The sequence below is a fragment of the Pristiophorus japonicus genome, chromosome 9 (assembly GCF_044704955.1).
Source record: "Pristiophorus japonicus isolate sPriJap1 chromosome 9, sPriJap1.hap1, whole genome shotgun sequence".
NCBI lineage: Eukaryota > Metazoa > Chordata > Chondrichthyes > Pristiophoridae > Pristiophorus > Pristiophorus japonicus.
Window position 1 is genome coordinate 110656078 of NC_091985.1, and position 22263 is coordinate 110678340.

The 22263-nt window shown below is 42.4% G+C and overlaps 1 protein-coding gene across 7 annotated transcripts in view; it reads left to right on the forward strand.

Moving 5' to 3' along the window:
• snx9b (sorting nexin 9b) overlaps positions 1–21142 on the forward strand; it is a 184136-nt gene extending 162994 nt beyond the window's left edge. For 4 of the 7 annotated variants that reach the window (XM_070889695.1, XM_070889693.1, XM_070889697.1 and 1 more), the window contains exons 16-18: positions 1748–1862; positions 8896–8987; positions 19184–19326. In XM_070889695.1, the coding sequence (XP_070745796.1) occupies positions 1748–1862; positions 8896–8987; positions 19184–19234 (258 nt within the window). In that variant the 3' untranslated portion in view covers positions 19235–19326. Of the gene's footprint in view, positions 1–1747; positions 1863–5904; positions 6031–8895; positions 8988–17433; positions 17589–19183 lie in introns of those variants that run through there. The other 3 variants (XR_011595029.1, XR_011595030.1, XM_070889694.1) reach the window with 3 other exon arrangements.
• The last annotated feature ends 1121 nt before the right edge of the window (positions 21143–22263 follow it).

Sequence of the window (22263 nt, forward strand, 5' to 3'; positions counted from 1 at the left end):
GGAAAGGTGTCAAGGCCTTGGAGAGGGTGCAGAGGAGATTTCCTAGAATGGTGCCAGGACAAAAAGATTTCAGTTATGTGAAGAGACTAGAGAAACTAGTGGTGTTCTTCTCAGAGCAGACAAAGTTAAGGGGAGATTCAATAGAGGTGTACAAAATTTTGAAGGGTTTTGATAGAGTAAATAAGAAGAAATTGTTTCCAGTGACAGAAGGGTCAGTAACCAAAGGTCACAGATTTAAGGTAATCGGCAAAAAAAAACAGACGACATGAGGGGAAAAAATGCTGCGCAGTGAGTTATGATCTGGAATTGCACTGTCTGAAAGGGTGGTGTAAACAGATTAAATAATAATGTTAAAAATGGAATTGGATAAATACTTGTAAAGTTTTTAAAAATAGGGTATGGGAAAGAAGAGGGGAGTGGGTTTAATTTTATAGCTCCTTCCAAGAGTCATGGTGGGCCGAATGGCCTCCTGTATGATTCTATGGGCTAGAAATTTGCTGACTTTGCAACTGGGTTTTTGGCGCTATTTCACCCTCCGCGGCGAAAACCCAGTCGGTGGGAACTTCGGTGGCCTTTTTGCGGTGACGCTTTCCACGTTACTGCTGGGGAGAGGAGCACCGACGTAGCATTTTCGACCGATATTTGGCTCTCTCCGCACCCGTATTCTGCGCCCAGAATACCGACTGGGAAAAACCTGCGTTGCAGCCCTGCCAGCAGCGGTAAGTATGAAGACCTGTTTTTAAAAAAAAAAGGTAAGTTAAAGTTTTTATTTTTTCATTCTTTTTCAGCGATTTAGTAGGTAAGAGTTTTGTGAATTTGTTTTTTGCCTTTTTTTTTTATTGTTCCCCCTCCCCCAAGGCCTCTCTCGCAGCGCTATTGGCCCCGGATTAAAGTTGCTAAAATTTGCAGTTTGCGCCGCGCTTTTTCGTGCAATGTCGATTTTTATCGCTGGGCAAATTAAAGGCATAAAATCGGGCCTACTAAAGATAACGAAGCCAAAATGGTAATTTTGGCATCATAATACCGTTTTCACTGAAAATCAAATTTCTAGCCCAGATTCTAAATAGGAAAAAAAACATGATGTTTTATCAAAAAATGAAGAAGTATAAATATCAAAAATTGTATTTTTTTGCCAGGCATTTGTCCTGTGAAAACTCTGATAGTTATCAGGGTGGCAGATAACAAAAGTGTGGTTGAAGGTTCCACTATAATTGAATGTGTGACTAGAACAACGTATTTGTTGTGCTCAGTACAGCTACAGCACTCTAATTGCAAGAAATGTAAATGTGTGGCACATCAAAATGAATTAATCCTCTTCCCTATCTTAAGTTCTGCTACAATATTCATGTATTGATGATGGCAGCCAATGCAGGAACAAAAGTGTACCCAGTTTAACATTCCCTCCTGTCTACAGTTGCAATTTAAAACGCATTCAGAATATAACTGGTATTTAATAGAAAACTGAAGAGCTAATTACTGTGAATGTTAAGTGCACACCCTTGTTTGTATCCCCAATATAACATTCTGGTAGGAAATGTATCTACATTTATTTTGAAATGTGATTCTATTTCTGATGGATCTTCTTGTCCAATGTTGGATGATCATCCAAGCAAAATTTTACTCAGTGATAATCTTATTAACTGGAACTCTGAAAGGTACAGTTTTCAAGTTTTTCTTTTTAATAGTTTATTTTTTATATTGATTGTGTTATGAATTTATGGATAGCGCCATTACTTTATGATAATAGGGAGCTATCGAGAAAGCCAAAGAAGGTGACAAGTTGGTTGCTTTGAATAAAGTAACACCACAGGAAAAGAACACCATGGTGAATCGTATCGGCACAATGTCGTACACATTCCAAGGTAGGTGCAGAAACAAAATGAAAAAGGAAAAATTACTTGGTATACGTTACATTCATATGTTTACGGTTTTTCTTGTGAGAGAAGAAACAGTTCGGGAGGACATTTAACCCTGTGATGCTTTCACAGCTGGTTCATAGCGATATTGGTGGACATTTGGAATCTACCCATCATAAGAACATAAGAAATAGGAACAGGAGTAGGCCATATGGCCCCTCGAGCCTGCTCCGCCATTCAATAAGATCATGGCTGATCTGATCATGGATTCAGCTCCACTTCCCTGCCCGCTCCCCATAACCCCTTAGCCCCTTATTGTTTATGAAACTCTCTATTTCTGTCTTAAATTTATTCAATGTTCCAGCTTCCACAGCTCTGAGGCAGCAAATTCCACAGATTTACAACCCTTTGAGAGAAGAAATTTCTCCTCATCTCAGTTTTAAATAGGTGGCCCCTTATTCTAAGATCATGCCCTCCAGTTCTAGTCTCCCCTATCAGTGGAAACATTCTCTCTGCATCCACCCTGTCAAGCCCCCTCATAATCTTATACGTTTCGATAAGATCACCTTTCATTCTTCTGAATTCCAATGAGTAGAGGCCCAACCTATTCGCCCTTTCCTCATAAGTCAACCCCCTCATCCCTGGAATCAACCTAGTGAACCTTCTCTGAACTGCCTCCAAAGCAAATATATCCTTTCGTAAATATGGAAACCAAAACTGCATGCAGTATTCCACGTGTGGCCTCACCAATACCTTATATAGCTGTAGCAAGATTTCCCTGCTTTTATACTCCATCCCCATTGCAATAAAGGCCAAGATACCATTGACCTTCCTGATCACTTGCTGTACCTGCATACTATCCTTTTGTGTTTCATGCAGAAGTACCCCCAGGTCCCGCTGTACTGCGGCACTTTGCACTCTTTCTCCATTTAAATAATAACTTGCTCTTTGATTTTTTACTGCCAAAGTGCATGACCTCACACTTTCCGACATTATACTCCATCTGCCAAATTTTTGCCCACTCACTTAGTCTGTCTGTCCTTTTGCAGATTTTTTGTGTTCTCCTCACACATTGCTTTTCCTCCCATCTTTGTATCATCAGCAAACTTGGCTACATTACACTTTGTCCCTTCTTCCAAGTCGTTAATATAGATTGTAAATAGTTGGGGTCCCAGCACTGATCCCTGGGCACCCCACTTGTTATTGGTTGCCAACCAGAGAATGAACCATTTATCCTGATTTTCTGTTAGTTAGCCAATCCTCTGTCCATGCTAATATATTACCCCCAACCCTGTGAACTGTTATCTTGTACAGTAAACTTTTATGTGGCACCTTGTCAAATGCCTTCTGGAAGTCCAAATATACCACATCTACTGGTTCCCCTTTATCCACCCTGTTCGTTACATCCTCAAAGAATTCCAGCGAATTTGTCAAACGTGACTTCCTCTTCATAAATTCATGCTGACTCTGCCTGACCGAATTTTGCTTTTCCAAATGTCCTGCTACTGCTTTAATAATGGACTCCAACATTTTCCCAACCACAGATGTTGGGCTAACTGGTCTATAGTATCCTGTTTTTTGTCTGCCTCCTTTTTTAAATAGGGGTGTTACATTTGCAGTTTTCCAATCTGCTGGGACCTCCCTAGAATCCAGGGAATTTTGGTAAATTACAACCGTTGCATCCACAGTCCCTGTCGCTGCTTGTCTTAAGACCCTAGGATGCAAGCCATCACTCCAGGGGATTTATCTGCCTTTAGCCCCATTATCCTACTGAGTACCACCGCCTTTTCAAGGCTTCTTGGCCAATGTTAGTTAGTGTTGCCAGCTCTGGTTGGAGGCATTCCTCGAGGTTTGATCATGTGACATTCGGACCACATTGACATCTGAACATGTGATGCCTGGGTACAAACGTTACTGCATTTACCTTTTTATAAAGGTTGGATCGTTTTATTATTCATTCATGGAAGTGGGTGTCGCTGATGAGGCCAGCATTTATTGCCCAACCCTAATTGCACTTGAAAAGGTGGTGGTGAGCCGGCTTCTTGAACCGCTGCAGTTCGTGAGGTGAAGATACTCCCACAGTGCATGTAAGGAGCAAGTTCCAGGATTTTGACCCAGCAACAATGAAGGAACGGCGATATATTTTCAAGTTAGAATGGTGTATGACTTGGAGGGGAACTTGACTGGTGGTGATATTCCCATGCACCTGCTGCCTTTGTCCCTCTAGGTGATGGAGATAGCGGGTTTGGGAGGTGCTGTCAAAAAAGCCTTGGTGAGTTGCTGTGGTGCATCTGTAGATGGTACACACTGCAGCCATGGTGTGGTTGAGGGAGTGAATGTTTAAGGTGGTGGATGGGGTGCCAATTAAGCGGGCTGCTTTGTCCTAGATATTCAGCTGCACTCATCCAGGCAAGTGGAGAGTATTCCATCACACTCCTGACTTGTGCCTTGTAGATGGTGGAAAGACTTTGGGGAGTCAACAGGTGTGTCACTCGCTGCAGAATTCCCAGCCTCTGACCTGCTCTTGTACCCACAGTATTTATGTGGCTGGTCCAGTTAAGTTTCTGGTCAATGGTGACCCCCCAGGATGTTGATGTAGGGGAATTTGGCGATGGTAATCCTGTTGAATGCCAAGGGGAGGTGGCTAGACTCTAGTTGGAGGTGATCATTGCCTGGCACTTGTGTGGCGTGAATGTTATTTGCCACTTATCAGCCCAAGTCTGAATGTTGTCCAACTCTTGCTGCATTTGGGCATGGACTGCTTCATTATCTGAGGAGGTGCAAATGAAACTGAACACTCTGCAATCATCTGCAAACATCCCCACTTCTGACCTTATGATGGCAGGAAGGTCATTGATTAAGTCTCTGAAGATGATTGGGCCAAGTACACTGCCCTAAAAACTCCTGCAGCGATGTCCTAGGGCTGAGATGATTGGCCTCCAACAACCTTTATGCTAGGTATGATTCCATCCAGTGGAAAGTTTTCCTCCTGATTCCCATTGACTTCAATTTTACTAGGGCTCCTTGATGCCACACTCTGTCAGATGCTGCCTTGATATCAAGGGCAGCCACTCTCCCCTCACCTCTAGAATTGAGCTCTTTTGTCCATGTTTGGACCAAGATTATAATAAGGTCTGGAGCTGAGTGGTCCTGGCAGAACCCAAACTGGGAACTGGTGAACAGGTTATTTGTGAGTAAGTACCGCTTAGCACTCGACGACACCTTCCATCACTTTGCTGTTGTTTGAGAGTAGGGTGATGGGGCAGTAATTGGCTGGATTGGATTTGTCCTACTTTTTGTGGAAAGGACCTACCTGAACAATTTTTCATTTTTTCGGGTAGGTGGCAGTGTTGTAGCTGTATTGGAACAGTTTGGTTAGAGGCGCTGCTAGTTCTGGAGCAGAAGTCTTCAGCACAAGTCTTCAGCACTCAGCCAGGATGTCATCGGAGCCCATAGCCTTTTCTGTATCCAGCGCGCTCAGCCGTTTGTCACCTGGAATGAATCAAATTGGCTGAAGACTGGCTTCTGTAATGGTATGGACCTCAGGAGGAGGCCTAGATCATCCACTCAGCACTTTTAGATGAAAATAGTTGCAAATGCTTCAACGTTGTCTTTTGCTCTCATGTGCTGAACTCCTCCATCATTGAGGATGGTAATGTTCATGGAGCCTCCTCCTCCTGTTAGTTGTTTAATAGTCCACCGCCATTCATTACTGGATGTGGCAGGACTGCAGAACTTTGATATGATCCATTGGTTGTGGGATCACTTAGCTCTGTCTGTTGCTTCCTCTGTTTAACATGCATGTAGTCCTGTGTTGTAGCTTTACCAGGTTGGCACACCTGATGGTGCACATGGAATGTTCTTCTGCACTCCTCATTGAACCAAAGTTGGTCCCCTGGCTTGATGGTAATGGTAGAGTGAGGGATATGCCAGGCCATGAGGTTACAGGTTGTGGTGGAATACAATTTTGCTGCTGCTGATGGCTCACAGCGCCTCATGGATGCCCAGTTTTGAGCTTTTAGATCTGTTCTGAATCTTTTCCATTTAGCACGGTCGTAGTGCCACACAACACGATAGAAGGTGCCTTCAGTGTGAAGACGGGACTTTGTCTCCACAAGGACTGTGCAGTGGTCACTCATACCAATACTATCCTGAACAGATACATCTGCGACAGGTAAATTGGTGAGGACAAAGTCAAGTAAGTTTTTCCCCTAGTGTTGGCTTTGCTGCATGCCCAGTCTGGCAGCTATGTCCCCTGTAGTTGAGTATGTTTACTTGTAGATTTGCACCAGTAGCCATTGTGTGAGAAGTTACAAGAACCAGGACACCAACCATGAGCAGGTGAAGAAGGGAAACAGAGGGCGGGGAAGTAGGGAAACCGAGGGCAGGGGATTGAAACGCAGAAGGCAAACCAGAGGTAGAAGGAACTTTGATTCTTCCAGTGACTAATGGTAACTCACTGAAATTTCCCTGATAACTAATAGTAAAGTGGCAACACTCAGATTTACCTCATAACCAACAGTAATACAATAACTCACTATATTTAACTCTTAATAATAGTTGTAATGTCCCGATATCCTACCTGTAACAATTAGTAATCCTATAACCAATGTTCCCTCTAATTTATTTTTTTCGTGTGTGGTCCCTTTAACTGGCTGCGTGGCCCATTCAAATTTTCACACATGCGCGATTTCTTCTATATAAAAGCCGGGGAACAGCCTGTGCAGGACCACAGCTTAGCAGGAACATTGCCTATAACCCGCTGACATTCATCCTGAAACCGTAACCAGAATCCCCTGCACTGTACAAGGTGCAGTCAGGCTCCCCAGTTGATGCCACTTTTAACAGGCCTGATCTCTCTCCTTGGACACTGGTTCTAATGTGCAACTGTTACTTCGGAACTAAGAACCTCACTCAGAGCTAATGTGTACTTGGACTTCACACGTCAAATCAAATCCAATCCAAGTGGTTGTACAAAGGCAAGGGGCTCAGTGTTTGGGGCTTCTCACAGGACACGCGCCCCAAGCTCAGCTCAGCACCAACATTTCCAAACCACTGATTGAGCTTGGACTCAAAATAAAGGAAAGTTTTCATCAAATTATAGAAATTGCAGCACATGGTGCTGGTACTCTCTCCTGTAACCCCATTACACCCCCTAAAGATCTTTTTATATTACTCCCTTGTAAATATATATCTCATTCCCTTTGAAATTAAGTTTTAGTCTCTACCTCGATAATCACGTGGTGAAGTATCCTAAGGTCTAATAGCCTTCAATTCAAGAACTTTTCTCCTCCCTTCCCCTTTGTTCCTTCCAGTGAGAATCCGTGTTTTCTGTTCACTACTTCATCATTTGCCCACCAGTGGCAATAATCTTTCACTATTTGCCTACTGTAAAGTCTCTGGGTTTCACTCACCCCTTTACTGACTGGTCCTGTCTCAGTGCTGCTCCCGCCTACCACCTTGCTGCTGCTGCTCCTAGCTCTGTGGGAAATGCTGGTCCCCATACCCAACCTATCCCCTACCCCTCGCTTGAGCCCTAATCCTCTGAACACTAGTCCCCTTCTCTCCCATGACTTCCCATCGTCTAATTCCCCATCTCTTTCCCCTGATCCCCGATCTCCATCTCTCCCTCTGAGCCCCCATTACTCATCTCTCCACTTTATCCCCCAGTCTTTATCTTTTTCCCCGCCCCACCACTCTAGAGCCGCCGCCCCCCACCCCCATATTTCAGAGGCCTCATGATTTCAGAGTGCCTGAATGGATTCCCAGGCCTCCCGATTCCTGACTCTCCAGCCCCCTGCCACTGCACTCTACGTGGTCACAGCTCCCCGCAGTGGTGGTCAGGTGACGTCACCAAGCCTGGCGCTTAAACTGCAACCAATGACTTGACGGAGCGGAGGGTGGGTGCCAATGTTCCCTCTAATTATTTTTTCCCTTGCGCAGTTCCTTTAAATTTGCTGTGCAGTATCTCTTCCAGTGGCAGCGGCGATGAGCGGCCTGCACCGGACCTCGCGATCAGTGTGCAGCTGCACACCTTAGGAGGAACATTGGTGGGTACGCTGCAGTGGGAAATTTAAATAGCTGATCTCCCGGACTGCTGGAGGCAGTGCTCGGGATAGGAACCCTTGATTCTGGGAAACTCCTGGTCATTCCGGGAGTGTTGGGAACCCTATTGTTAGTTCATGGCCCCAAGAGTCTAGGAAATAGGCACAAATAAAAAAGGAGCCTTGCTTCATATTTAAATAAATAAATAATTCAAGCTTCATTCATATTCGAAAGTGTGAAACCTTTGATAATTCGGTTGACTCCATCTTATGCTGCCAAATAAAAGTCATTCAATGAATCAAGCTTGGGTAGCTGGCATCAATAAAGAGGATCAGTATTATGGGATAGGGTGGAAGGATCTTTTCTTTTCAGAAATCCCTCTCTCAAACCCCAGAAAATGACAATTTAGTGCAGATAAGCATCTTTCTTCATCCTCCGTCCCAATCCTAAAACTCCAAACCGCATTAAAAAGCAAATTCAACGGTAACTAGGACTCTGTCCCAGGGGTGTCTGATATTTGGATTTGCTAGTGGTGCTCTGATAATTTCACTAGCTCTTTGACCACCAGCTGGAGCCTGGCATGGCAGCACAGAGCTCTGTCATGGGGAAGTGAATGCAAACCTGACTAGGCCTGCTGTGCAGATGCTACCTTCCTGTTGGTTGCTGGGCATTGACAGGAAACCAATATAGGAACAGGAGTAGGGCATTCATTCCTTTAGCCTGTTCCACCATTCCGATAGCTTATGTTAATCTGTACCTCAACTCCATTTAGCCGCTTTTGCTCTATTTCCCTTCACGTCCCAGGTTGTTCTGCCCTGATGGAATAGGGAGAAATCTGAAAGAGGGAAAGGTGGGGATAAAAAAAAAAGGTTTTGGCATAGAAAATTGAGAATATTTCACTAAACTGTACTTTATTGAATTATTTTTCATTTACATTTGTGACTAAAGATTATTGTATGCAAGCTATTACATTCAGGTCTCAATTTCATTACAGCTGAAATGAATCACTTCCACAGTAATAGGATTTATGATTACAATTCTGTAATGCAACACTACCTACAGCAACAAGTCGAGTTTTATGAGACGGTAGGTTACTTTACAGATCCATTTTCCTTTTTTGCTTTTGTAGGGACAAAGGGCTTTTTTCCTAAAAACTTCAGGCATAAACCATTGTTTTCTTTACATAGCCATAATTTGTTATATACTTAGAAAATCAACACTAGAATTAAACAACATCTTCACTTCTTGCAAGGTTTAGAATTGCTTTAAGAACAATTTTTTTAAAAACACTTTCTGACTCTCCACAATGTATATCCTTTTGGAAAACAAGTCTCTTAGAAACACACAAATCTACAGCGCAGAGGAGGTCATTTCGGCCCATGTCCACACCAGCTGACAAAAAGCCTCACGGCCCTCAGTCAGCAGCCCTGAAGGTTACATCTAAACCTATGAACAATGGCGGAAAGGTAAAGAACACCCAGCCCAACCAATCCGCCTCTCACAACTGCGACACCCCCTGCACCGGAACATTCTACACTCCACCCCAACCAGAGCCATGTGATCTCCTGAGAGGCAAATAAAAACCCAGACCAATTGGGGGAAAAGAATCTGGGAAAATTCCTCTCCGACCCATCCAGGCGATCGAAACTAGTCCAGGAGATCACCCTGGCTGTATTCGATTCCCTGCAGTACTTACCATCGTATCTGCGCCAGCCAACAAGAGGTTATCCAGTCTAATCCCACTTACCAGCTCTAGGTCTATAACCCTGCAGGTTACGGCACTTCAAGTGCCCATCCAAGCACCTTTTAAATATGGTGAGGGTTTCTGCATCCATCACCCTTTCAGGCAGTGAGTTCCAGACCCCCACAACCCTCTGCGTGAAGAAGCTGCCCTTCAAATCCCCTCTGAACCTTCCACCAACTACCTTAAAACTATGCCCCCGTGTAATTGACCCCTTCACCAAGCCAAATTGGTTCTTGCAATCCACTATATCGACCCCTCAAAATTTTGTACACCTCAATGAGGTCCCCTCTCGGCCTCCTCTGTTCCAATGAGAACCCAGCCTATCCAATCTGTCCTCATAGCTAAGATTCTCCATTCCAGGCAGCATCCAAGTAAATGTCCTTTGCACTCTTCCTAGTGCAATCATGTCCTTCCTATAATACAGCGACCAGAACTGCAAGCAGTACTCCAGCTGTGGCCTAACCAGAGTATTATACAATTTAAGCATAACCTCCCTGCTCTTGTATTCTATGCCTCGGCCAATAAAGGCAAGCATTCCGTATGCCTTCTTAACCACCTTATCCACCTAGCCTGCTACTTTCAGGGATCTGTGAACAAGCACTCCAAGGCCCCTTTGTTCATCTACATTATTAAGTGGCCTACCGCTTAATGTGTATGCCCTTTCCTTATTAACCCTCCCAAAGTGCATTACCTCATACTTCTCCGAATTAAATTCCATTTGCCACTGCTCTGCCCACCTGACCAGTAGATTGATATCCTCCTGCAGTCCATGACATTCCTCTTCACTATCAACCACACAGCCAATTTTAGTGTCATCTACAAACTTCTTAATCATACTTAATCATTCAAATCTAGATCATTGATGTATACCACAAAAAGCAAGGGAACCAGTACTGAGCCCTGCGGAACCCCACTGGAAACATTCTTCCAGTCTCAAAAATATCCATCAACCATTACTCGTCGCTTCCTACCTCCTAAACTAATTTTGGATCCAACTTGCCACTTTACTCTGGATCCCATGGGCTTTAACCTTTGTGACCAGTCTGCCATGTGGGACCTTATCAAAAGCTTTGCTAAAGTCCATATACACTGCGTCGTACGCACTACCCTCATGACCCTCCTGGTTACCTCCTCAAAAAATTCAATCGGGTTAGTCAAACACTATCTTCCCTTAACAAATCTGTGCTGACTGTGCCTAATTAATCCTTGCCTTTCCAAATATAGATTTATCCTGAGTTTCAGGATTTTTTCCAATAATTTTCCCACCACTGAGGTTAGGCTGACAGGTCTGTAATTACTCGACCTATCCCTTTCTCCCTTCTTAAACAAGGGTACTACATTAGCAGTCCTCCAGCATCAACTTAACAGATGTTTAAACTTATGATTTTGCTCAATCTTGTCGAAGCCTTCTAAATACCTTGAAGGACATTTTTGTGGTGGAGCACGTGGTTTTCTCTTAGTCAGGTCAACCATTCCAGAAGTAATCTGTAAACCTGCATCCAGGTAGAAAGCGCTAAGGTCGCGAGCAATGAGAAAGTGACCCTTCACATGGTTAGGATTTTTGTAATGGTCCTTTTCATTTTAAACCGCACCTCTGGGGTGGTTGCTTGCCAACAATAGACTTCAAGTACAACCCCAGGATTGATTGGCACTCCATTTGTTTTCTTTTACTGTCTTTCTTGTAGCCAAATTAAATAAATCTTCAGCTGATCTGACACCAGGCTCTGCAACTTGCTACGGTGATCTGCTCAACTCTGTGGTCTTTAACTAGATGTAATTTGACAACCTTTTTGTTTCAGTCTGCATGAAGCCGATTTAATTCTTTTATATAAAACTTTTGTTTATCGTATGCATTTTTACTACTATTCTACGAATTAAATCTCTGGGTAGGTTGAATTGTATTGAGTTAAGTTTTATTTTAGTAGCTCAGAGAATGCAGTGGAACCTTTCATTCCGGGCCCATTAAAACAGGCAAATGTTGGGAATATTGAATTGTTTTTTGACGAGGATAGAAACCTGATGAGAAGTGAAAGGCAAACTTGCCAATTAGCTTATCCTCCTGTGATTTTAAACCACTAACTCATGGAACTAAACTTGTCGTCTATCTTCCGATCTTCTGTCCACCTTCCTCTGTTCCAGTTACCCCAAATGATTTTAAATGAAAACAGAAAATGCTGGAAATACCCAGCAGGTCAGGCAGCATCTGTAGCGAGAGAGACCGAGTTAATGTTTCAGGTTGATGACCTTTCGTCAGAACTGGAAAAGTTTAGAGATGTAACAGATTTTAAGCAAGTACAGGGGTAGGGAAGGAAAGAACAAAAGGGAAGGTTGGTGGAAGGCAGGAGAAATTAAATAACACAGGTATTACATAGGATATACGGCACGGAACAGGCCATTCGTCCATGCCAGCATTTATGCTGCACTTGAGCCTCCTCTTGTCTTTCCTCATCTAAATCTATCAGCATAATCCTCTCTTCCATTTTCCCACATATGCTTGTTTAGCCTCCCCGTAAATGCATCTATACTATTCGCTTCAACCAGTGATAGCGAGTTCCACATTCTCACCACTCTTTTTAGGTAAAGAATTTTCATCTGAATTCCCCATTGGATTTCTTGGTGACTATCTTATATTGCTGGCCTCAAGTTATGCTCTGCCCCACAAGTGGAAACATTCTATCTCTATCCACTCAATCAAAACCGTTCATAATTTTAAAAAGACCTCTATTAGGTCACCCCTCAGCATTCATTTTTTTTTAAAGAGAAAAGAGACCCAGCCTGTCCATCCTTTCTTGATGTGTATATCCTCGCATTTTTGTTATCATCCTTGTAAATCTTCTCTACACCCCCTCCAATGCCTCCATATCTTTTTTATAATATGGCATTGAAGCACTGACCACACTTGATCGGCTCCGCTGGGCAGGCCATATTGTTTGCATGCCAGACACGAGACTCCCAAAGCAAGCACTCTACTCAGAACTCCTTCATGGCAAGCGAGCCAAAGGTGGGCAGAGGAAACGTTACAAGGCCACCCTCAAAGCCTCCCTGATAAAGTGCAACATCCCCACCAACACCTGGGAGTCCCTGGCCAAAGACTGCCCTAAGTGGAGGAAGTGCATCCGGGAGGGCACTGAACACCTCGAGTCTCATCGCCGAGAGCATGCAGAAACCAAGCGCAGGCAGCAGAAAGAGTGTGCGGCAAACCAGTCCCACCCACCCTTTCCCACAACGACTATCTGTCCCACCTGTGACAGGGACTGTGGTTCTCGTATTGGACTGTTCAGCCACCTAAGGACTCATTTTTAGAGTGGAAACAAGTCTCCCTCGATTTTGAGGGACTGCCTATGATGATGATAATATGGCGACCAGAACTGTACACAATGCTCTAATTGTGGTCTAACCGAGGTTCGGCACAGGTTTAGCATAACTTCCCTACTTTACAATTCTATACCTCTAGAAATAAACCCTTGTGCTTGGTTTGCCTTGTTTACCTGTGTCTTTTAGTGATTTGTGTATTTGTACTCTGATCCCTTTGTTCCTCTACCCCACCTAGATTCGCACCTCCCTATTCTTCCTACCGAAATGTAGTACCTCACATTTATCTGTGTTGAACTTCATTTGCCAATTATATGTCCATTCTGCAAGTTTATTAATGTCCTCCTGTACTTTGTTGCTGTCCTCCCCAGTATCGACTATCTCCCTCAATTTGGTGTCATCCGCAAATTTAGAAATTGTGGGTTTGAAATTCGGTTGCTAATGCCTACTGATTAGTTGTTAACTAGGAGTTAGATGATTTAGGAGTGGTGCTGGGTGCTGTTCAGGAATTCGCGAAATTCGGTGGTCATTTTTTAAGTGCGTTAAAAGCCATGGAAATCATGACTTTAGCACGCGTGCAACGTCTCCTTGGCGCCTCTATCATGATATGTAGTTTGTACGGCTGCCGTACCGGCAGGCGGCCCTACAGCCTGAAAAAAGTGGTGGTTAATAATCAGAACTTGGGCGGAGTCAGCCAGAGAGCAAGGTACTTTTTTTTTTCATTAGTTCAGAACAGTGGGGAAGTTTGTGTGTGGATCAGAGAAGTTTGAGGGTTTTTTTTCTTCCCTTTTCTTCCCGTTTTCCAGCTGGAATGGCGGCAGCCTCGTAATTATAAAAACTGAATTTGACAGTTGGAGCCTGCACATAACGCTTGGCAGTAAAAGCAGCACTCGGGCAGTGACACCGCTTTAAAAATGGCGGTACTGAATTTCGACCCCTGTGTTTTTGATTCCAAAGTCTAAATTATTACTATAAATTGTGAACAACAGTGGTCCCAGCATTGATCCTTGTGGAACATCACTACCCACCTTCTATTACCTTTTACCCCTACTCTCTGCTTTCTGTCTTAAAGCCAGCTAGTTATCCATTCTGCTACTTGTCCCCAACTCTGCATTCTCTGACCTTGTTCATCAGTCTATTACGGGGTACCTTATCAAAGGCCTTTTGAAAATCTAGATGAATTACATCTACTGCATTACCATTGTCTACTCTCTCTGTGACCTCTTCAAAAAATTCAATGAGGTTGGTCAAGCAAGACTTTCCCTTTTGAAATCCATGCTGACTATTGTATTTTTGGTTTCTAGATGGTCTATTTTCTTTTTTTTAGTAGGGATTCCATTATTTTTCCTACCGATGTTAAGCTGACTAGTCTATAATTCCCTGGACATGTTCTATTCCCCTTCTTAAATATAGGTATTACGTTAGCTATCTGCCAGTCCCCTGGCACTACGCCTTTTTCTAATGAATTATTAAATATGGGTAGTAATGCCTCTGCTATCTCTTCTCTAGATTCTTTTAAAATGCGTGGGTGCAATCCATCCAGACCAGGGATTTTATCCTGAGTTTGATTAGTTTGTTTAAGATATCCCCTCTTGTTATTTTAAATGTAATTATCTCATTACTAATCTCATCATCCAATGTCACGTCCTCCTGTTCTATCTCCCTGGTAAATACTGAAGCAAAATAATTATTTTATATCTCTGCTGCCTCTCTATCATTACCTGTGGTATTATCCTGTCTAATCTTTAATGGCCCTATTCCCATCCCAACCTTTTTTTTTTATTGATCTGCCTGTAAAATATTTTACTAGTTTGTTTAATGTTCCTTGATAATTTAATTTCATGTTCTTCTTTGCCTTCCTAATTGTTTTTGTGACTTCTCTCCTAACCTTTTCGTATGATTGTACAAAGCAAAGGGAGATAGTAATGGGGCACTAAAGAAACACAAGATGGCTCTAGAAGAGGTGTAAATGGGTATAGCAGAATCATCAGCAGCTGCCATCTGGAAAAAAATAGGGGCAGAGGTTATGGTCTGAAATTGTTGAACTCGATGTTGAGTTCAGAAAGCTGTGAAGTGCTGCTCATCGAGCTTATGTTGAGATTCATTGGAATAGTATAATAGGCCAAGGACAGAAAGGTCAAAGTGGAAGTGGAGCGCAGAGTTAAAGTGACGGGTGACCGGAAGCTCGGGGTCATGCTTGCAGACTGAACGGAAGTGTAGTGGAGACCGCATCATGAGCAGCAAATACAGTATAGTAAATTGCAACAGACACAAGTAAATCGCTGTTTCACCTGGAAGGAGTGTTTGGGGCCCTGGACAATGGGAAGGGAGAAGGTAAAAGGGCAGTGTTACATCTCCTGTGCTTGCACGGGAAGCTGCTAAGGGAAGGGGAGGGGTTGTTGGGGGGGCGATTGAGGAGCAGACCAGGGTGTCGCGGAGGAACCGGTCCCTTTGGAAAGGGGAGGGGTAAATATGTTTAGTAGTGGGATCACGATGGAGATGGCGGAGGATGATCCATTGAATGTGGAGGCTACTGGGTGAAAGGTGAGGGCAAGGGGGAACGCTATCTTGCTTCTGGGAGGGAGGGGAAGGGGTGAGAGCAGAAGTGCGGGAAATGGAACAGGCACAGTCAAGGGCCATGTCAATCACAGGTAGAGGGGAATCCTCGGTTGAGGAGAAAGGAAGACCTATTGAAAGTACTAGTATGAAAGGTGGCATCATCAGAACAGATATGACCGAGACAGACAAACGGCGCAAATGGCCAAGTCCTTACGGGAAATGATTTTATTTCATTTCTGCACACTGGGCAAGTTCAGACCTTTAACTATAAGTTCCTTACAGGTATGTAAAGTGACATTCTTTTCTTGTTCTACAACATTATTAGCCGGAACACAAACAACATTGTTTAATATTGTTCATCATTCTTGTGCATGCTTCTATCCCTATAGGCCTGTTGTTTTATCACTTCTGTTTCTGCTAGTCTGTGCCTCAGTATCCCAGCTAGATCGGTTTCCATTTTTTAGCTGTAAATAACTTCTCCAATCAGCTTCCCTCTCATTTAGGTTCTGTTACAACATGTAGGAATCCCAGTTCTGAGTTTTTTTTTCAAATGGCACCTTTTGTAGCTTTAAACATTTTTTTTTCTAAACAAAGCCTAAAAAAACGATGCCTGTCTGCACACACACAGAGGCTGAACTCCAGGACATAGTCGACATATTTACTGAAGCGTACGAAAGCATGGGCCTTACGCTAAACATCCGTAAGACAAAGGTCCTCCACCAGCCTGTCCTCGCCGCACAGCACTGTCCCCCAGCCATCAAGATCCATGGCGCGGCCCTGGACAACATGGACCTTTTCCCATACCTCGGGAGCCTCTTACCAACAAGAGTAGACATTGCCGACGAGATTCAACACCGCCTCCAGTGCAGCCTTCGGTCGCCTGAGGAAAAGAGTGTTTGAAGACCACGTCCTCAAATCTGCTGCCAAGCTCATGGTCTACAAGGCTGTAGTAATACCCGCCCTCACTCAGAGATATGGACCATGTACAGTAGACACCAAGTCGTTGGAGAAATACCACCAACGATGTCTCCGCAAGATCCTACAAATCCCCTGGGAGGACAGACGCACCAACGTTGGTGTCCTCGACCAGGCCAACATCCCCAGCATTGAAGCACTGACCACACTTGATCAGCTCTGCTGGGCGGGCCACATTGTTCGCATGCCAGACACAATATTCCCAAAGCAAGCGCTCTACTCGGAACTCCTTCACGGCAAACGAGCCAAAGGTGGGCAGAGGAAACGTTACAAGGACACCCTCAAAGCCTCCCTGATAAAGTGCAACATCCCCACTAACACTTGGGAATCCTTGGTCAAAGACCGCCGTAAGTGGAGGAAGTGCATCCGGGAGGGAGCTGAGCACCTAGAGTCTCATCGCCGAGAGCATGCAGAAATCAAGCGCAGGCAGCAGAAAGAGCTTGCGGCAAACCTGTCCCACCCACCCTTTCCCTCAACAAAAGACTATCTGTCCCACCTGTGACAGGGACTGTGGTTCTCTTATTGGACTGTTCAGCCACCTAAGGACTCATTTTAAGAGTGGAAGCAAGTCTTCCTCGATTCTGAGGGACTGCCTATGATGATGAAACTTTTGTTTCTAAACCAAGCCTAAAAAATTGTAGGGAAAGCTAATTAGCTATAAAGCAAACAGTATTTGTTTAGCAATCCATATATATATGTTTTATTTTTATATATATTATATATATTTTTTTTTTGATCTGGCTCACTGTCCTCTCTCTCTAAAATCCTGCCATTTATTGATTCTCTCACTCTGCTTATCACAGGTATGTGTTCTTGGCCTCCCCACTCTTTCCCTTTTCCCCTCCTCTTCCTTTCCCCTTTTGGGCAACCAGGATTTATTTTCTTCACATCACAATTAATTGTAAAGAAGAACATTGTAATTTGAATTTTCCCATATTGCAGCTATGCAGACTCTTAATTCCAAAATAGATTGCTGTCAGATTGATGAAGAGACTATAACCCAACAAATTCAAGCCTTGGAGCGTACTGACTTAAGCTACGATTGGATAAACTGTATAGAAATTTAAGAAGGTCTAGTTCCACCAATGGCTCAATTGGTAAGTGCACTGCAGAGTATGGAATTAAGCTGTACAGATTAGAAAATTAGCTGATGTCAGCTTGGGAGGCAAGTAGGTTTGCTGCAGTTGATTTCAGAATGCGAGAGTCAGGGATGGAAAAAACAATCAGGGGTCCTACTCTTAATTTCTATCCAGTCACCTGTGGCACATTGGATAATGGCAGGATGGGGCTCAATTGTGATGCCCCAACGGTTGAATAACCTTGCACTTGCCACAAGAAAGAGTAGTCACTTGGGCAAGGCAATGGAAGATGTCACCTACAAAGCCATACTCTTAACAAGATTTAGTGCCTTCAGAAGAGATGAAGAAATAGTTTAGTATTTCAAAATTGAGTTATTATAATTTAATACCATTATGTCATTAAAATAGCTTAACAGTTCACACAAGGATCGTTGCTGGACCACTGTTCATCATTTACAGAAACAATTTGGAATCGGAAATACAATTTCAAACTTTGCGGATGATGCCAAATAGTTAATACTGAGGAAGATTGCGACAAAATACAAGAGGGCATTAATAAATTTACAGACTTGGTCATTATTCATCCATCATGTTTCATTATTGGTTAGTTTGTGCTTTTTTTTTTTAAAAAAAGAGGAATATATTTCTCCTGAACTCTTAATCACTGTTTTAAATATTTCCCATTATTGTTCTATCTCTTTATTTTCCAATATTATTTTCCAGTTTCATTCTCATCCACTCCAAAATTGATTATCGCTATTGCCTAGGTGATCCCCTACGCGTACTTCTCTTATCTGCTCTGGTTCCTTTCCCATTATGAGATACAGCAGTTCTATGGGTTAGCAAGATGAATGTATTTTTTTGTTTCATTCCAAGTGCCACCTTTTTAATTATGTTCACATTCACCTGCACTGAAAATTGTGATCACTAATTAACACCCAACCTCTTTCTGCCCCCACTCCCCTCACCTCTCCCGGGGCTAACTTTATGGCTGTATTTAAAAATTATGAAGGGATGCTGCAAAGTAGATAGAAACTGACTGATTCCAGTGACTGAGAGGTGTAGAACAAGGAGACATTGATATATGATTAAATGTAAGAGATTTAGATCAGGGAGCAGGAGAAATCTTTTTTTACACAAGTTTGTGGGGCTGTCGAATGCACCACCAAGGTTATTGATCAAAGCGGAGACCATAGCAAAAGATTAGGTATGTGTTTAAAGGAAAGAGAATAAAACAAAAATAGGAAGAGTGCCGAACAGAAGATTAGGATTAAGATGATGTGGTTGATAAACACCAGCACTGATGAGTTGGGCCAAATGGCATATTTCCATGTAGTAATTTGTATGTAATTCTATGTAATAGTCTGGGGAGGAATCCCTTCCTGTATCCTGCAAACATGCCACCCAGAGGAGTGGAATTGATAGACATCCGTGTGTTCGAGAGGGCATAATTTTGAAGAATGGGGAGAGAGTAAAAAAGAGCAAATGTACAAAAAAGCCGCGAGGGAAAGATTTCATTGATAGCCCACGTTTTGTTGAAATATCTTTTGAAGGAGGTGGCACCTTGTTAAAATGTGTTTCAATTGAGAATGAATTTTATTATTTCCTACTAGATTGCAGCAAAGCTGAAGCAAGCGTTGACCCATTTTACAGCACAACAGTAAACAATGGAGTGCATTTAGCCTTAACTGACCACTTGGCAGAAGGATCCCATGCTCTGAAGTGTGTTGATGACCAGGAAGGATAGACATCTCAAATTCAGGTTTTGTTTGAGATAATGTTAAACATACAAAGCAGTTGTTTGGACCATATTGTTATTTTTCTATTTCTTTGCGAATGGTGTGAAACTGTTATAACGAAGTTCTTTTTATAACTCTGCACAAGCATAAACTAAGTGAACGTGTTTTTTTTGTTGCCTTACCCATTTCTTTCTATTTTTGTGATGCTTTCTCTTCCGTTCCTTATTTTTGTGGTACATGCACTATGCAATTGCATTTCTGAGTGGCGCTGGCATCACGTCAGCCTTAGGAATTATTGCTGATATAATGATGCCATGGTGAGCTGCTACTGCCCATCGTGTAATTCCCATCGTTTGTGTTTACTTTAGTTACTAAATGGCCACAGGAGTAAGAAACGCAGCATCCAAGGGGATCATATGAAGTTGATAGCAATAGTAATTAAAGGATTGACTTTGTTCTCTGAGCAAAATATTTTGTGGAAGGCATTGACTTGCGATTCAGTTTGCTTTTCTATCTTTTATTTTGTGCAATTTGTAAAATTTCATGTCCATGATGCATTCTGTGAATGAAGTGGGCAAGAACAAGATTGATCTTAAAACCAAGTTGAGCAGATAGCAAAGAAAAGGCCATTTCAGAAAGGATTCCCAGGCACCAATACAGTGGTGTGATTGTCATCTAAGAAGTCCAGCACAATAATGAAGATGTTTGGAGGGAAAACCTTGTGCTGTACATAAACTTCTCATTGCCCATCATTCTGAATTTTCTATTTTGTAATAAGATACCAAGGGTACACCAGACCTCGAGAAATGAATCTTAAGCATTCCGGCTTTGAACTTTGCCATTTATTCTTGACCAAATTTTAACCCGTTACATGACACTTCATTCCGTCCCCTTTTTGTGACCGCTTTAGTAAAATAGTGTCAAAGGTTACACCCTGGGGTGACATTCTGAATAGCTTATGAGAAATGGTTGGTTTGCAATTTGCTTTTTATGTTTTGAAGTACATATCAGATGGGGTTTTTTTTTGCAATAATCACCAGTTTTTTTTGACTGCTTCCTTATTATTGCTTCGGTTAGCAAATTACCAGAGGAAATTGCTATTTGAAGAATTAAATGTTAATAAAGTTGTAGGCAGAATGATTGCTATTCTCAAATAGTTACCAGTTCTTTTCGGAATCTAGCCCCTTAAGTTCAGGGGTTGACTTGAACTTTATTCAGTTGCCAAAAAATCTGAAAGCCATTCTGAATAGAAGTATTTTCTTGTGTTGCCTTTAGCCCTGCTTATACTGTATATAAATTTAATATACAAAGATATTCTGTAATTATACAGATACATATACGTTTATGAATCTGAGAACTATAAGAGCATGTTTGCACCAAAGATAAGTATTTAATTTTGTATTTACATTATTTTTGGATTATGAACTAATAAATGTTCCATGCTTATACGTTTTTGAAATGTGACTTTGTCCTATTCAAGCAGTAAATTTGAGCAAAGTAAATTTGAAATCTATGGAAATATATTGTAATGGGGAGGAGAGAACACACCTGTACATTGCCAGTGATGAAGGAAAATCTGTACATAAAGCAGTTAAACTGGGATGTTTTAGAAATGTAAATTCTTGCACTAACTTTTAATTCAGTGCTCGGTTTAAGATACATGAAAATTGCACTAAGATGGAAATCTTAAATTAGAGATATATGAACTTTAATTATTTCAGATTTGTTATGGAATACTATATTTTGTGGCGTGCCAACTGTACACTATATAAAATATAATGTAAATTATCACATGTATTTTTTGTTAAATGCCATGTAAGGAAGTTTTGTTGAAATTAAATATCAGATTTATCTTCTTGACCCTTCCATTATAATGCAGAACTTCCTGCTATGAAAGGGATCATACTTGTTACGTGGTCCTGTAATATCCAATTCAGAGGAGAGGAAGTCTCACCGAACTTGCTTTTGAATAGGGAAATGTTTGTGCAACCGAGGGTGTGCTGAGAGGTCAAATGGAATGGGAATACACCACTTCAGTGAATAAATTATGAACGCAAGAAAAAGGAAATACAAGTGTTCTAAAGGTTATCTCTCTTTTTCAGCAGTTGGCATTAGTATTTCACAATTATCAGTATGGACTAACTTAAGTTGACAAGAAAGAATATGAAATGGGCTATGAAAGCATTCCTGTAGAAGCAGCGTTTTGATGGCTATAAAGCAGCCTCTATATTAGTGACTTAAGTATCTTTTCATTTCACCATCAAGTCAGTGATTCCTTTTTCTCTTTTGGCTTTTTGAGCCCTTCGGATTTGTTGTTCCATTTTTTTAATGATTTGCTTCATCACAGCATCATCCACTGGCTAGCATCAGACTTCAGTTCAGTAAATGGCTCAGTTCATAAGAACATAAGAATTAGGAACAGTAGGCTATCTAGCCCCTCGAGCCTGCTCCGCCATTCAACAAGATCATGGCTGATCTGGCCGTGGACTCAGCTCCACTTACCCGCCCGCTCCTCATAACTCTTAATTCCTTTATTGGTTATATAGCTGTGACTTGACCTACAGGACAGCAGCATGAAAGCAAATAGTAAAGCCAGCATATGTCTTTTAAAATTATTTTATTCATAGCCTCACCCCCAACTCTCCCAACTATGTAAATGTCTATAGTGTGACATGATATTAATCAACCTGACCAGGAAGGTTCCAGGTTCAGTCTGGTTTGTGCTGAGGTGACTGTACAGGAACCATTTGCCTCAACACCTTAGCTAGCAAGGATAAAGCTCAGCCAGGGCTGCCATTCTGAATACTATCTAGTAGCCTATGCAGCACCATTGAGAAAAGTTGACAAGGGAAGGTCAGACATGCTTTCAAAGAGGCCAGATGAGCAATCGTGGACTACTATGACAGAACAACTTTGGCAGATGGCTGGAATTACTTGCCTACCTGCTGTTTTGA